Source organism: Mytilus edulis, chromosome 1 (genome assembly GCF_963676685.1).
Source record: "Mytilus edulis chromosome 1, xbMytEdul2.2, whole genome shotgun sequence".
Lineage (NCBI taxonomy): Eukaryota > Metazoa > Mollusca > Bivalvia > Mytilida > Mytilidae > Mytilus > Mytilus edulis.
The window spans coordinates 89,625,400-89,640,501 of NC_092344.1; the positions used below are offsets into that span (position 1 = coordinate 89,625,400).

The 15,102-nt window shown below is 32.0% G+C and overlaps 2 protein-coding genes across 2 annotated transcripts; one reads left to right on the plus strand and one right to left on the minus strand.

Annotated features, from left to right (window-relative positions):
• The first annotated feature begins 560 nt into the window (after window positions 1-560).
• On the plus strand, window positions 561-7,109 carry LOC139494149 (uncharacterized). The gene is made up of 5 exons (XM_071282327.1): window positions 561-685; window positions 3,127-4,381; window positions 4,914-5,118; window positions 5,580-5,785; window positions 6,387-7,109. Exons 1-5 carry the CDS (start codon window positions 641-643, stop codon window positions 6,992-6,994), a joined length of 2,319 nt encoding a protein of 772 aa, XP_071138428.1. The 5' UTR covers window positions 561-640; the 3' UTR covers window positions 6,995-7,109.
• Window positions 7,110-9,494: 2,385 nt separating this feature from the next.
• On the minus strand, window positions 9,495-14,744 carry LOC139494157 (uncharacterized). Its single transcript, XM_071282334.1, has 4 exons — window positions 14,201-14,744; window positions 12,706-12,933; window positions 11,974-12,063; window positions 9,495-10,389 (listed from the first exon to the last, which is right to left on the minus strand). Exons 1-4 carry the CDS (start codon window positions 14,553-14,555, stop codon window positions 9,887-9,889), a joined length of 1,176 nt encoding a protein of 391 aa, XP_071138435.1. The 5' UTR covers window positions 14,556-14,744; the 3' UTR covers window positions 9,495-9,886.
• Window positions 14,745-15,102: the final 358 nt, after the last annotated feature.

Genomic DNA, 15,102 nt, shown 5'->3' on the forward strand with positions numbered 1-15,102 from the left:
AGGCTCCAGACTTGAGGCAGGCACATACATAATGTAACTGGGTTAAAATATTAATCATTATGGGCTCAAACCCTCCCTTAATCATTGAACAGTTGTGCAACTGAGAACAATACAAGACGTGTACAAAACAATAAACAAACGACGCATATGATCAACAGCAGCAATCAATCACCCAATAACAGATTCCTGACTTGGGACAGGCAAACAAAAAATGTGGTGGGGTTAAACAATGTTAGCGGATGCCCAAACCACTCATAACAATCAGTTGAGAATGCTTCAGTAAAATAGTTTATAAACAATTTAAGCTTCTAAATAAATTGTTATCTTTCGAAACTTTTCTCTGCCTCAACTTATGCTATTTGATTTTTTTTTAATCTCTCTATATTCTACTTATTACTTTGGTAATTCATCTATAATGATAATTAATCGTTCAAGAAAAAAAAATCTTGTGTATTTACTCAATGATCTTCAGTAGCGGATTTTTTTTAGAACGTTGTGGTCTGTTAATGTTTTTTTTTTAATATGTTAATATGTTATATTATTGAAGATACGATAGGGGAATTTTCTTACGATACTTGTGAGTTGTATCTCAAAGGCCAATAACTCTATATAATAATTTGACAAAACCAGTTGGAGAGAAATGTCCAACTTCAAAGATGATATTTTGTCAGAATTTAAGTCAAAGGTTCGGATTTTTAAGTTAATATGTAACAGTAAATAGGTTTCCCCTTCTGTTACCATGAAAAAATGTTTAGGAAACCAAAGTCGACTGAGGCAGAACACTACCAAAATCTGAATAATTTTTATATTTATTCTTATAGAACTTTTTAAGAAAACATCCTGTTAACAGTAGGGAGACTTAGTGTGATTGCATTTCGAAAGCCTCTCCACCAGAGTCAAATAGATTATGATGCAAACGTTACTACTGCCTTCAACAGTGTCTCATTGTGGGGTTCTCATCCCAGTTTCTTATTTGTCAGATTCCCAGATCCTATTTTGTCAGATTCCCGTATCCGTATCCGGCTTACACTATGTAGGTAAGCAATTTTCATTTTTTTTCTAATGTCCTGCTAGACTTTAATTCCCGTTTGCTCAGCACAAAAATTTGATTTTCACGGCCAATCACGGGTCATGCTTACAAAAAAAATCGACAATTCCACATCATGCTTTAATATTAGACCCTATGAGACCCACTTCAACAATGAGCAAAATCCATTGATGGCATAATAATCTATATCCTCACGATCATCTCTTGGGTTTTCATGCTATTAAGAATTCATTATGATGTCACGATATCCATTGAAAAAGCATGCATAGTACAAACTCATATGATGTAAACATGCGTTCAAAAACTATTTTCTAACCGTGCTAACCAAACATGTTCATCATGTACTTTCAGCATAATTATTAACCTGTTAACATTATTTTATTTAGCGAATTTTGTCCAAGGTTATAGTTATCTATCTAATATTGTTATACATCTCACCCCCTTTATTATTGATTTTGTATTTACTTTTTGTTATATATCAGTTTAAGACAGTGTGTATTTACTTGTTTTTGTTTATATGTCTTTTGATTGCGTTAACTCAGTTACGCCATTTCTATTGATATTTTATAGTGTGTCTTTCTATGTTGTGATGTTACACTATTATTTCAGGTTAGGGTGAATGTTGGCTCCTGTTAAAACATTTCAACTAGCTACATTTTATGTACCTGTCCTAAGTCAGGAACCTGTTGTTCAGTGGTTGTCCTTTGTTGATGTGGGTCATTATTGTTTCTTGTTTTTTTTTATATAATTGAATTATAATGAAGGAAGCCATTGTATAGTTTTTTGTTTGAATCGCTTCAATTTTTTCATGTCAGAGTCTTTTATACCTGACTGCAGTATGCTTATAGTATAGGTTATTCTTATTGTTGAATGGTACATACATAATTACTAACATGTATAATTGCTGACATCCATGCAAATGTAAAAAAAGACACAAGAATTGTATTTATAAAGTTGAAATGTACAGTACTTTTATATCATGTTTATAAAAGACCCAAGTATATGCACCAACTCAAATGACATGTACATGTATGCATTTTTAAAAGAGTTAAAAAGTACATGTTTGAATTTAAAATATAAAAGTGAAAAAAAAGGAAACATTACAATCAATAATCACATTTGTGATTAAACAACCGTAGCTGTTTAAAACAGAATGGAGTGGTGTTTTTTTTGTGCGAGTGTGGAATTCCTTTTGTTTTCAAACAAAGTCTCTAAATTATTGTGCACGCTGTAACACAAAACAGAAAAAAACAATATGTGTCAAAGCGACATGAATGGCCCTGTCTCAAAAAGTTGAAAAATCTGCAATTTCAATAACACATGTGGACACAAACATGATGGTAGTCTCACATATCAAATATCAGCTCAAATTCTGGAGGCGTATAGAAAAAAAGTCTGTATAACTGTGATTTTCAACAATTTTCAAAGTTGTAAACCCTTAATTTTGGCAAAAATTAACGGAGCAGAACGATGCTTAAACTTGATCTGTAACTCATCATGAGTAACTCACACACCAAAAATCAGTCAGTTATACAAGAGGGTTCGGATGGGGTTAAATGATTAAAGAATAATGCCCTTAAAAACAGGCAAAAAGAAAGAGTTAAGAAAAAAACTCTGGATAACTGATTTTCAACAATTTATCAAAGTCCAAACCCCGTAATTTCTACAAAAGTCAGCGAAGTGGAAGGAAACTTAAACTTGATCTGTAACTCATCACAGTTAACTCACATACTAAAAATCAGCCCAATATCTGAAAGAGTTTAGAAAAAAAGTCCGTATAACTGTGATTTTCAACAATTTGTCAAAGTCCAAAGTCGGTAATTTTGGCAATAATTAGCAAAGCGGAAAGAAACTTAAACTTGATATGTAATTTATCATGGTTAACTCACATACCAAAAATCAGCCCAACATCTGAAGGCGTTTAGAAAAAAAATCTGTATAACTGTGATTTTCGGACAATGGCAAAACTATATGGCACTGACAATTATTGGCTGGTCCTTGTACTTGTAAACTATAAGAATGAAATTGGAAGAAACATTTTTGACCATAAAAATAAACTTCTTTTTCTTTTTGTACAGATAAATGAAGCAGTATCTCTTGTGTCCAAAATTCCAGTGGAACAAAAAGCAGAAGTGTGGAATTTCTGGGAGCTAATTACAATAACTGTTAAGTTATTTACTCAAGTTTATGTAGAAGATCATGTTAGTATAGACACAAGAAGAAGTCATGACGTTACTATTGAAAAATCTGACCATATTGAGGATACTTCAGAAAATAAATTAAAGACTTTTCAGAAGAATAGAGGAAGGTTAAAGAAACAATCCAACGCAAGTAATGTTGAAAATATAAGAGTAGATAATAAATATGAAAGTGATGAAAAAAACACAATAGATAAGTATGAGGCTCATAGTGATTCTGACAACGACTCCGTCAGGCATGACGTTAAGACAATAGATTTCACTGACCTCATTTCTTATCCCAGTAGTGTTGATACTGTAGTACAACATGATGAGACAGCCTCAATGACAGGGATGCAGTCATGTAGTACACCCTCAACAACAATAGTACCTCACACTGATGATATCAACAATTCACCAGAGACAATTATTGTTAAAGCACATGTACCTCAGTCTGATAATTCATCAGCCTCAGTGGATATAGAAGGTAACAATGATTCTTCTGCTTCATCTCAGGTCAACAAGACATTTGATTCTTCAGTGACAATGCATTTGAAAATTATAGAAAATACAGAAGAATTGTCAGAGACAGAAACTGCAACTTCAATCAATGATGTGAATTCATCAACCTTAAATAGAGAAACAAGGGAAAACAGTTTAGATTCATCAACAACAGAAAACTCAGCACATAAAACAGATTCATTTATGTTAGAAACTGAAAGTTCCAGCAGTGAAGGCGGTCTGTCTGTGTCAGGAAGTGATCCTTTGGATACAAATAAAAACCATGATTCAGGAATAAAAATCATTCATGCAGAAATAATTCAGACAGATGTAGTGAAATCAAGAGATAAAGAAAATAAAGTCCCACCATTAACATTACGAAAGGCAAGAAAAGTGAGTAAGGATGAAGCTATGTACATTACATGTGATGATATTGACTCAGACCAAGGTGTTAGATACCTCAACAAGAAAACAGAGCAACCAGTTACATATCTTGATAGAAGGAGCTGTCGACAGAAGAGGAAGGTTCAACATGAAGAGTATGTATATGAAGTGGCTGCAGAAAGAAAGAAAAAAAGAGAAATACAGAAAAAAGAAGACCCATTTAGATGTGATGTTTGTGGTAGAAAGATGTCCAATCTTACTGCATTAAAAGGTATACAACACTTTAATAAAAAAAATGATTATGAATGTCATATGCAATAAAGATACTTTAACAGCAAGAGGAATAAACGTAACATAACTTATATATATACAGTTTAAAGGATTAAGTAAAACATTTAAAGTTTTCTCTTTTTGCAAAAATTAGACTCTTTTGCTTTTATGTCCTGCTATATTAAAATGACATGCATGCATGTAATTCTTAGATGTACAATGTAGTAAAAATAATTGTCTATAAAATTTTAATTGCATTGTGGCTTAATTCCATAAGTTGAAACCATACCAATTATTGGTAAAATGAAACTTTTCTTTGTCTTAAAATAATACAAACAACATCATGGTAAAAAAGATACACAATAGTCCTAAAAAAAATAAAACAGAAAAGTCAAGATTGAGCATAGATTACCCCAATTTGGTTGGTGACCTCAATTACTCAGCAGAGATAACATTTAACTGATAATGTTTTTACTATCAAATGATTTATTATTGTTGCATAAAAATTCACTGTTTCATTTTATTTATTTTAGCTCATTCCAGGCACCATTCTGGTCAGCGACCATATGCTTGTACTATTTGTGGTAGGACATTTTCTACTAATGGTAACCGCCTCAGACATGAGAAGTCTCATGCTGGTGATAAAGAATTCCAGTGTATTGAATGTAACAAATGGTTCACCTCTGCTACAAACTTAGAGGTGCACAGAAGGGTTCATACTGGAGAAAAACCTTTTATGTAAGCGATTATATCAGATTAATAGCGAAGAAATATATATATACAAAAAATCAACATAACAATATCAAAATGATGAAAATTGAATAATCGTTTTAATGAAAAGAATATCTAGATAGTACATATGTACATGTAAAAAACAGGGAATTTTGAGTGGTCAATTGCAAGGAACATGAGCAAGGTATTAATCAGAATACTGTTGATTTATTCATTTTTGAAAGCACCAATTTTTGTGAACTGAGAAAACATTGCTTTTTTGCCAATATTTGACTTTGTAGTTTTGTTTAAGTCAGCAAACCAGTCTGTTGAGTCTGTTAAAAATTTGTACTCTGTGAAAATTTAATTTTTTGTGTTTAGCTTTATCCAAGAAAAATTACAAACCACCAATGAAGCCACAGTAATTGAAACAAGGTTAAATTAAGCATCATTTCACAATAGAATTTATCATTTTTATATTTTTTCAGGTGTGAACTTTGTGACAAAAGATTTACACAACAGGGATCATTGAAAGCTCACTTAGATCTACACAAAGGAGAGAAGAATTATCTCTGCACTGTGTGTGGTAGAGCTTTCACACAGAAAACAAACCTAGAATCGCATCTTCTGAGACACAACAAGAGCAACAGAAGTTACAAATGTCCAAATTGTAGCTATTCTTTCTTTACAAAAGGTGAGATAAGAATATTTACTGTTCAGACACAAAAAGTCATCACCAATTATTGAAAATGCATGTAATTGAAGGTTCGTAATTGATTTATTATGAATTTTATGTGACTGTCATACTAGTGAGAGGTTTAGCTTGTCAATACATTGTATAACTAGATTTAATCAACCATTAAGGAAATGCACATACCAAGTCAGGAATATGACAGTTGTTTTCCATTATTTAGATATATTTGAGCTTTTAATTTTGCCATTTGATAAGGGACTTTCCAATTTGAATTTCCCTTGTTATTGTATGTTGGTCATTGGACTCGTGGCCTCAAATGAATATCTATTCCTTACATTGAAGTCTGTTCCCATTTCTTATTTCAGTCATGGCATATTTTAAGCCACTCTCAACGAAATCCTTCTTAAATTCTCTAAAATTGGTGTCTGTTACTTGAAACTTACTTGCAATAATGCCTTTGTTGCAAAAATGAAAATTACCAAGTACAAATTTAAACCAGTTGAGGTAAATTAAGAAATATCTTAATAGCAATATTAAGTTGAATTCAACTTTAAAGATGTATGCATGTATGCTTTCATTTTACAGTATGTTTTTTTTGCAGGTGAATTGGAGAGACATTCTTTCAAGCATACAAAGGAAAAGCCTTATTTATGTGATTATTGTCCAAAATCTTTTACAAGGTCACAGTACCTGAATGATCACAAAATTTTACATGTAAACCCAACACCTTACTCATGTAAAAAATGTGAAGAGACTTTTGCTGATTTATCATCATTGAGAAAACACAAACAATGGCATAGAGTTATAGAATCACACGAACAAGAAGGGGAAGTAACTGATGAACAAGGGGAGATAACTGATGACCAAGAAGAAATACAGGAAAGTATTCAGCAAACTTGTATTGTGACTAGAGATATATCAGGAAGGAAGCAGATTATAATGTCAACTGATACAGATCTGCCAGCTGATGTTCTTCAGCAGTTTGTTGATGGTGGCCATCTTGAATCTGAGGTTACACATATTGTACCTATTATAGATAAAGATGGCAGTATTACACATGTGGATTCATTAGACGAAGGATCTCAAGATATTTATCAGATAACATTCTTAGATGCCAATTCAGACTCTGAACATTCTAATATAATAGCTGCTGTTGATTTTTCAGCAATGAATTTGTTAGCAAATGCAACTGCAAATCAATTTAGTTAATCAACTTTATTTATTGAGAACTTAACTGTAACAATATATTTTTTTATACATATATGTATCCAATCTGTGTATTGATTGTGAAAGAAGATATAAAATTAAATGAAAAACCTTAAAAGCTATGCTTATACACTGCTTTTATAACGTAATACATTACACTAAATGACCATAGTATTCACAAAAATATCATACCTTTTGAATACATTACGCTGTATGGTTATACACATAAATCTCATAACATTACATATTACACTATTAAAATGAATGAACACAGAAATTACATATTTTTATACACTAACATTGAATGACTATACACATTTAATACACATTTTGACGATTGGCTTTACTGAGTACCCTAAATCTCTATGAGTTTTGTTAAGCCTCAAATATTTTGTCACACAAGCCAGACCTATAGATTCTCCATTTTGTTGTCGCCAGCAGGTTCCAGCAATAAAGTTCACTCTGAGGTTAAAAGTTTATATACGTGTAAGGTAATACCACCATTGATTTTCCTCTATAAGTCTTTGTTGCGTTTTCTAAAAATTGTGCAGAATTTCTTTGTTTTAAATAAAGAAATACTTGGCATGAGTACAGTTTTATCCTGTCCAGTACTATAGAATTTTTTTTTCATAACATTTCATTGCATATAAGAAAATAACCTTCATTGAAAGTTAACCAATCAAAATGTTCACCTCTTTTTTACCTGTGTGCAAGCTGTAGTAACCATGTATAAACCCTAAGTTTCCAAAAAATTCTATAGAAACGCCCAAATAAAAAAATAATGGTGCTTTGAAATACCCAAGATATATGTTTATAACACAGAAATGTTTTTACTGCAATGAAATGTAGGATTAATTACCTACAACAGTCAAATTCAAAGGAATATTTTTATTTCGACTTTTTTTCATGTATGCAACCTAATATGTCGTACTATGATTTGTTGGTATTACACCTTTGAGCCATTAACAACTTTGATAAAACGTGTTTGAATTTGATGAAACTTTGACAAAAGTATATACATACTTAACATTTTTCATTAATTCATATCATATTTCAAATTCTTATTAGAAATCTTTTGAAGTATTTGACTAATAATCTCATTTTATGAAAATAATACATTTCAATATGCATCAAAGACACAGTTTTTATCGTCCAACATTGCATTTATTCATAAAATGCATTAACCAAACTAACACCCTGATTTATGAGTGAAAAAAAGTGTGACATACAGCAACAAACAACTATTTAATAAAATTACAGTTTCCCCGACTTGGGACACACAGAAGGTGGCAGATGTAACTTATAAACTGGTACCTAAATCTCTCCCTAACCCGGGACAGTGGTGTAACAGTACAACATAACAACATACTATAATAATGGGCTGAAAAAAGTGTTGTAGTTCAAACAGATGAAAACAATATAAACATATGAAATTTGCACATGCCTTCCTTTATAAATGTGGTAGACAGTACTTAGAATATCAATGGGAAAGTTTGGAAAAACAGCCAGTTTTGCAACAGGAATAGGGTTGATATATTTGACTATATCATAATTAGAAAAGAGACTGTTCATACAACATAAACAACACTATTATTGCATCCGGAAAGAAAGTATGTTTATAACTGTAAACATAAAATTGTTCACAATATTTGATCACAGTAAAACGACTTGATATAATTTTTATATGGAACCATTTTTGAAACAAAAAAAGTGCTAAACTTTAAAACAATTACTCAGCGCCAGAATTGAAGACTTACTCTTAACCTAGACTTTTCGCTTCTCCTAAATTCAAATAGGAATGTAATAGAGCTTGAACATTAATGTGTCCATAGTAGAGGGATGCCCAACTTGCACTATCATTTTATATGTTCAGTGGACTGTGAAATTGGGATAAAAACTCTAATATGGCAATAAAACTGGAAAGATCGTAGCAAAATGAAATGGAACATGTGTACTAAGTTTCAAGTTGATTGGACTTCAACTTCATCAAAAACTACCTTGACCAAAAAGTTTAACCTAAAGTGGGAAAGATGGAACAAACAGAAGACTGGAAGAACGAACGGACAGACCAGAAAATATAATGCCCATAAATGGGGCAGAAAAAGTGTTTTCTATACAGGGAACATCTACAGCCATTTAACAATAGTTTATAGATATTTGGAAACTTGAAGTCACAAGAAAATTGATCAATTCTTTCCAGGCTTCTGAAAACTTTGAGCCTATTTGATTGCTTTTATCAAAGTGGGTGGGGTTAATGTCAAAAGAACAAAGTGTATATCATCTTTATTTGCCAACTCCACTTCTACCATTGTATCTATAGCTGTCAATGTCACTGCAGATTGACTATTTGTGGCTGTAAAGAAATGACAAATATTTCTGCATTTTTAGAAAGATCTCACAATGTAGACACCAATACCAAACACAATACAACAACAAGAATGTGTCCATAGTACATGGATGCCCCACTCGCACTATCATTTTCTATGTTCAGTGGACCGTGAAATTGGGGTCAAAATTATAATTTGGAATTATAATTAGAAAGATCATATCATAGGGAACATGTGTACTAAGTTTCAAGTTGATGTAACTTTAACTTCATCAAAAACTACCTTGACCAAAAACTTTAACCTGAAGCGAACGGACGGACGCACAGACGGACGAACGGAGGCACAGACCAGAAAACATAATGCCCCTCTACTATCGTAGGTGGGGCATAAAAATAATTGAAATTATCTATGTAGGAAAAGTCACAAATTTTAAAACATCCATTGGTGAAAATTTGAATAGTAAATACAAAAATTACTCTTTTCAATATGACATTTATGACTAAGAATAACTGTAAATTAAGCTTTAGATTGAACATTTGTAACATGCGCAACTAATAACAATGTACTATCATTGAGTTATAGTTCTACCACCATAGATAGAATCACTGCTTGGGTAACACTTTTTATACATGGAAGGAAAGGAACGGATACGAACATCTGATAAATTCAAATAGAGATCATATTTATCCTTTGCTTGTTCTTTAAAATTTAATTTGATATTGTCTAGATCATCAATCATATTTGTTTTTATTCCCTCACAAAACTGTCTATGATGCAACACCATCCACAGAATAACAACTGATGCAGTGATAAGTTTTTTCTTTTCATTGGTTGCAAATAATGGTATTGGTGCAGTGCAGAGCAGAATGTCATGAACTGAATCATACATAATGATTCTGAAATAACTTGAAGATATCAAGATGTTTGGTATTAGACTACATAATGTGGGATGTCTCTTTCTCTGAATAAAAGAAAATACAATTGCTTGTGCAACCGCTTGATCCTCAGATCCAATTACATCTTCTTTTATGTTAGTAAAACTGTTTATATTATCTGTTTCATCTTCATCATCTGAAATTATTAAAATATCTGGTATATATGATTTATCATTATTATTTACAACAAAAAAATCTTTTACAGTTTAGTTTAGAAAAGGGGATTACAACAAAAGCACAATTATCAAATTGTTGCTGAATACTTAAAATGTGTGATTTGTATTCCAGGACAAAACATTTGGTGATGGTTACAAATTACTATTAATTATTAACATATTAAACATAAAAATATACAATATTTCAGATATATATGATGAACGTATTTTAAAATTAGACAAACTTAAATGAAAATAACATGTGTAAGTTTTTGAATATTGTAAATATAACCTTAACTTGGAAATAATTATTCATTTCTTAGAAAAGAAGTTTAAAAAAAAAAGGTTTATATTTTCTTTTACTACAACTACTGAATCTGTGATTTTTGCCAAGGGAGATCATTTTGCAATCTTGGATATGATTCTTGTCTTACAAGTGTTTTAAAAGATGTAATGACTTAAATGAGAATTTATAATATTTGTCTTAAGAAATTGCTTAAAACACTTTTATATCTTTTATTTAGACAAATTTATAACTACAATGACTGACTAATTCATTTCAAAATTGGGATTTTTTTTCCAGGGGAGATAATTTGACACAAATGTGTTTAATTCAAGGTAAGAATACAAAAATAAAACCAGACATTAGTACAATCAAAAGTTTACACCAATCAAGAAAACAAGAATAAACACCTCTATCTTTCTTTTCATTTTCAACTTATCGTAATAATTCCCCTTTTCTAAACATACATCACAATTAGTAAGTGAGTTTTGGTTTACATAGATATACTTGCATACTTCTCAAACAAATACAGTGATATCAATTAAATTTATTGAAATCTAAATGTATTTTCAACTTTGCAAAAAATAAGAAAGTATAAAAGACCCCCCCCCCCCCCCCCCCCCCCCCCCCTCCAACCCCACCACCACCACCACCAATTGTAATTATTAATTCATACTATAAGATAACTAAGTTGAGTCATGAAAAAAGATCAAAGTCAATCTAAAACTAATTTGTTCAGCCTTTAGACTTCAAAACCCTTAAAAACAAACAAACTGTGTACCATCATTTTGCTATTTGTTTGCTTTATGATTTGGCCAATCAGAGTAGTTCATTTAAATTATTATAGATTTTGAGAGATTTTCTTCCTCACATCATTTGCACATTGTAACTATCTTTTGGTACTTTTTCAGTGTCTCAAAGTTGTTAAGGTTGTAATATGAGCAAATTACAAATTTAAATGCATGACCCCATTTTGCCTCTAATTTTATCGAATATTGTATTATTTTCATCAATTCTATTAAAATTAAATCTCCAGCACTCGCTCTTTTTTATGCTTGGTCGCTGCGATTGTATTTATTCTTGAATACTGTGTACTGTTTATATGTGTACATGTTTCATTAAATAATTGATATTGATAATTTATATATTGTCTCAGCTGTCATGTCCTGTTGCAGGATTTTTTTTTTCATTTCCATGACAATATTTCAACAGTTGCTTCATTACTATTTCGGCTGATATACAATTGCAGAAAATTAATGCTCTTAAATGATAATATATTTACCATCAGAGGTCGCTACAACAACACCAACACTATCTGGTGATCCTTTGTTAGATACCACATCAACGAAACCATGCCATGCATTAACATTACCTGAAAAAAAATAGAGTATAATGATAAAAAAAACACTGGTATTTATAGATTATCTTTGATCATCTCAATGAGATTAATTTTCTTGCTTGAGCCGGTACGAGTTGAGATGACCAATGATAATCTGTTTATCGCTATTTTACCTTTGACAAGGATGTCAATTTCAGGTCAATTTCCTTAGCAACGCCACGTGCCACCTTAGTTTTTAGCTATAATTTTCCATCTCAAGCGAGTAGCATGATATGAAAAATTATCACAAAAAAAGATCCAAGGGAAAATGCACAAAATAGCGATAATATAGGGTTATTGCATGAATATTGGGGCATATTGTCCAGAGTAGACTTTTGTATTGCACGAGCTTGCAAGATCTAGAACTTTTTATACTTCAGTCAGCGCCCCCCTCCCCCCTCTTATAAAAAGTTCTAGATCTGCCAGACTGATTATACACATGTAGTATACATGTACTCCGTGTCAAAAGTTGGTGATATGAAAAAGACTATTACAGGCTACTGACTTTAGACAAAAAGGACTAAAAGAGCTTCATTTTTTAAGCCAAATTATCACATTGTTCTTTGTATCAAATAAGAATTATTCTATACATACTATGTAACTTCAACTGAAAATGCTAAATACAACAAAAAATACCTATTCCAGTGCAACCATAGTTTGAGTCTTGTTTACAGTGAGCATATCCACACCTGCATTTTGCTGATGTTTTCAAATGTGAATCAATTGTATAGAAGTTCCCTGGTGCAAGTTTTCCTAGAAGATGATCTGCAAAGGCAATAGTTATGTCATTGTCCAAAGATTTCTCTTTTTTCTTTTCTTCAGCTACTAGATATATTACTTTTCTGAGACTTTTTTCATGTTGTACTGAAATGAAATAAAAAAAAGTCAATGATCACACACTTACACTGTCATAACTTATACATTTTGTCTATTATACACTTGTAACACACTTCAAAGCTGGTTGCTACATGTATCTACCTGATTTGTTACTCTTTGCTGTTTTTAGAATAAATCAGGCCCTTGGTTTTCTCTTGAATAGATGAATTTTGAACATGGTAAATTCATACACTTTACCGTCCTTTCCTATAAAGTCACAATGATTGTGTTATTACCTCACATTAAGTTAACATGAGTAAGGATGTACTTAGGTCAGTGAGGTTTAGGATTTTTTTATGAATGTTTGTACTCCTTTGTTTTTTATCTACGATAGTGTAAAATATTTTGCCCCATAACAGTAATTTTTCTTTTCATAAAACATGTATATATATGTGTATATGACTTCACTATCTCATAAAAGGTAATTTACCAAAATTTAAGCAGATTCTAGATTTCTTCGTTTTCAAATTATGACCCAAAAAATTGCAATGCAAATATGAGGTAACATTCTGAATCCGCCTTTTCCTGTGTTCTTAATGTTCTTAAAAGATTTAAAGTACCAATTTTAAATACTTACATACATATTAATTGTTATAAATAAAACATTTTTTATCATGTTTATTGAATGAACTCATTTAAAATACATGTACATGTGCTGTGAATGATGAAGGTTTTGCTCAATATTTCTGGTTACTGTATACATATGGTATAGTACGCTATAGCCTGTACTTTGTTTTGAAGTAAATAGCTGTCTCATTGGCTATAATGAAGGGGGCAGGACCTTTTTCAGGATGTCGGGATCAGGTGATTAAGATTTTGGATTGATCCTTTCAAGACCCGGGGATTCTTTTTGTTCGAATTTCAGGATGTAGGGATTTAAATTTCTTTAAATTCAGGACCTCAGGATTTCATGTTTTTAAACCCTGGATTCCAGGATCAGGAGCCCTCTGACCTCACCCCTCCCTCTGTGATCTTCACATGCATTGTTCATTTTTTAGTTTTTACAAGTTCTTTATGTAGGGGGTCTCATTGGGGGGTTCCGATCCCAGATCCCGCTTACTGTTTTGTCAGATTCCCGTATCCCGCTTACACTATGTACGTAAGCAATTCTCATTTTTTTGTCATTTCCCGGGTCCCGCTAGACCTCATTTCCCGTTTTCCCGACACAATAATTTGACTTTCACGTGTCACGCTTACAAAAAATAGGCAATCCCGCGTCACGCTTAGACCCCAATGAGACCCACTATGTACTTACCAATATCTTCTAAATAACTAGCTAGTAACATAACTGCTGTCTTTTTGTTTTCATCTAGTACAGGTGTATTTTTCTCTGCAGCAGTGAGTAACTGAATCCCTTTGCTGAATATATCAGTAAACTTTAATAACAAAGGAAATTCATGATTTTCTGCTATTTCTACAATGTTACACTTTGCGCTCGTAAAGGAATAGTTTTGTGATGCGTTGCAATCACGTATTTTCAAAATAGCAAAATTTGCATAGTCAAAGAGCGATTGTTCTAAGCAAGCATACTTCGCAAGCACTTTCCTACAGTGCTCAAATCGTCCAGTGTTGCTGGTACTGCGCCTTTTCTTCGGAGTCGGTTCTGTCATTCTCAGAGATCTAAAACGTGTAGGGGAGCGAAACTATATATTTATCCTCATAAATACAAAAAAATGACAATCACTATTATAGATCATTATAAGCTGAAAATTGTAGGATGAAAGGGTTACACACATAATAGAATCCTTTCGGATCCAGCCATTTCTAAAATGGAGGTTTTCAACACATACAACGCATGTAAAAGGGAAAAAAGGGGGGAGGATAAAAAGGGGGGCAACTGTATGTCCATGTACAATAGCATAAGTTTATGGGCGTTTTTCAATAAAAGCGTAACTTTCAGACCTAAAAAAAAATGGAAAATCAACTTGTCCAAAATTTAATTTCAAGAGTTATTTTGAATACCTGTTTTGTAAACAAAAAGTGAAATCTTAAATACGTACGGCTTTAAAATGATATTATTTTCATAATTTCTGTACTGTTTCGTAGGGGACTTGACTTTTGTCCCCTACGAAACTGCTTCTAAGGCAGCAACCATTTGATTTTTTTTTTGGGGGGTGGGGGCTATGTTTTTTTTTTCTGGACAAATTCTTTTTTCCG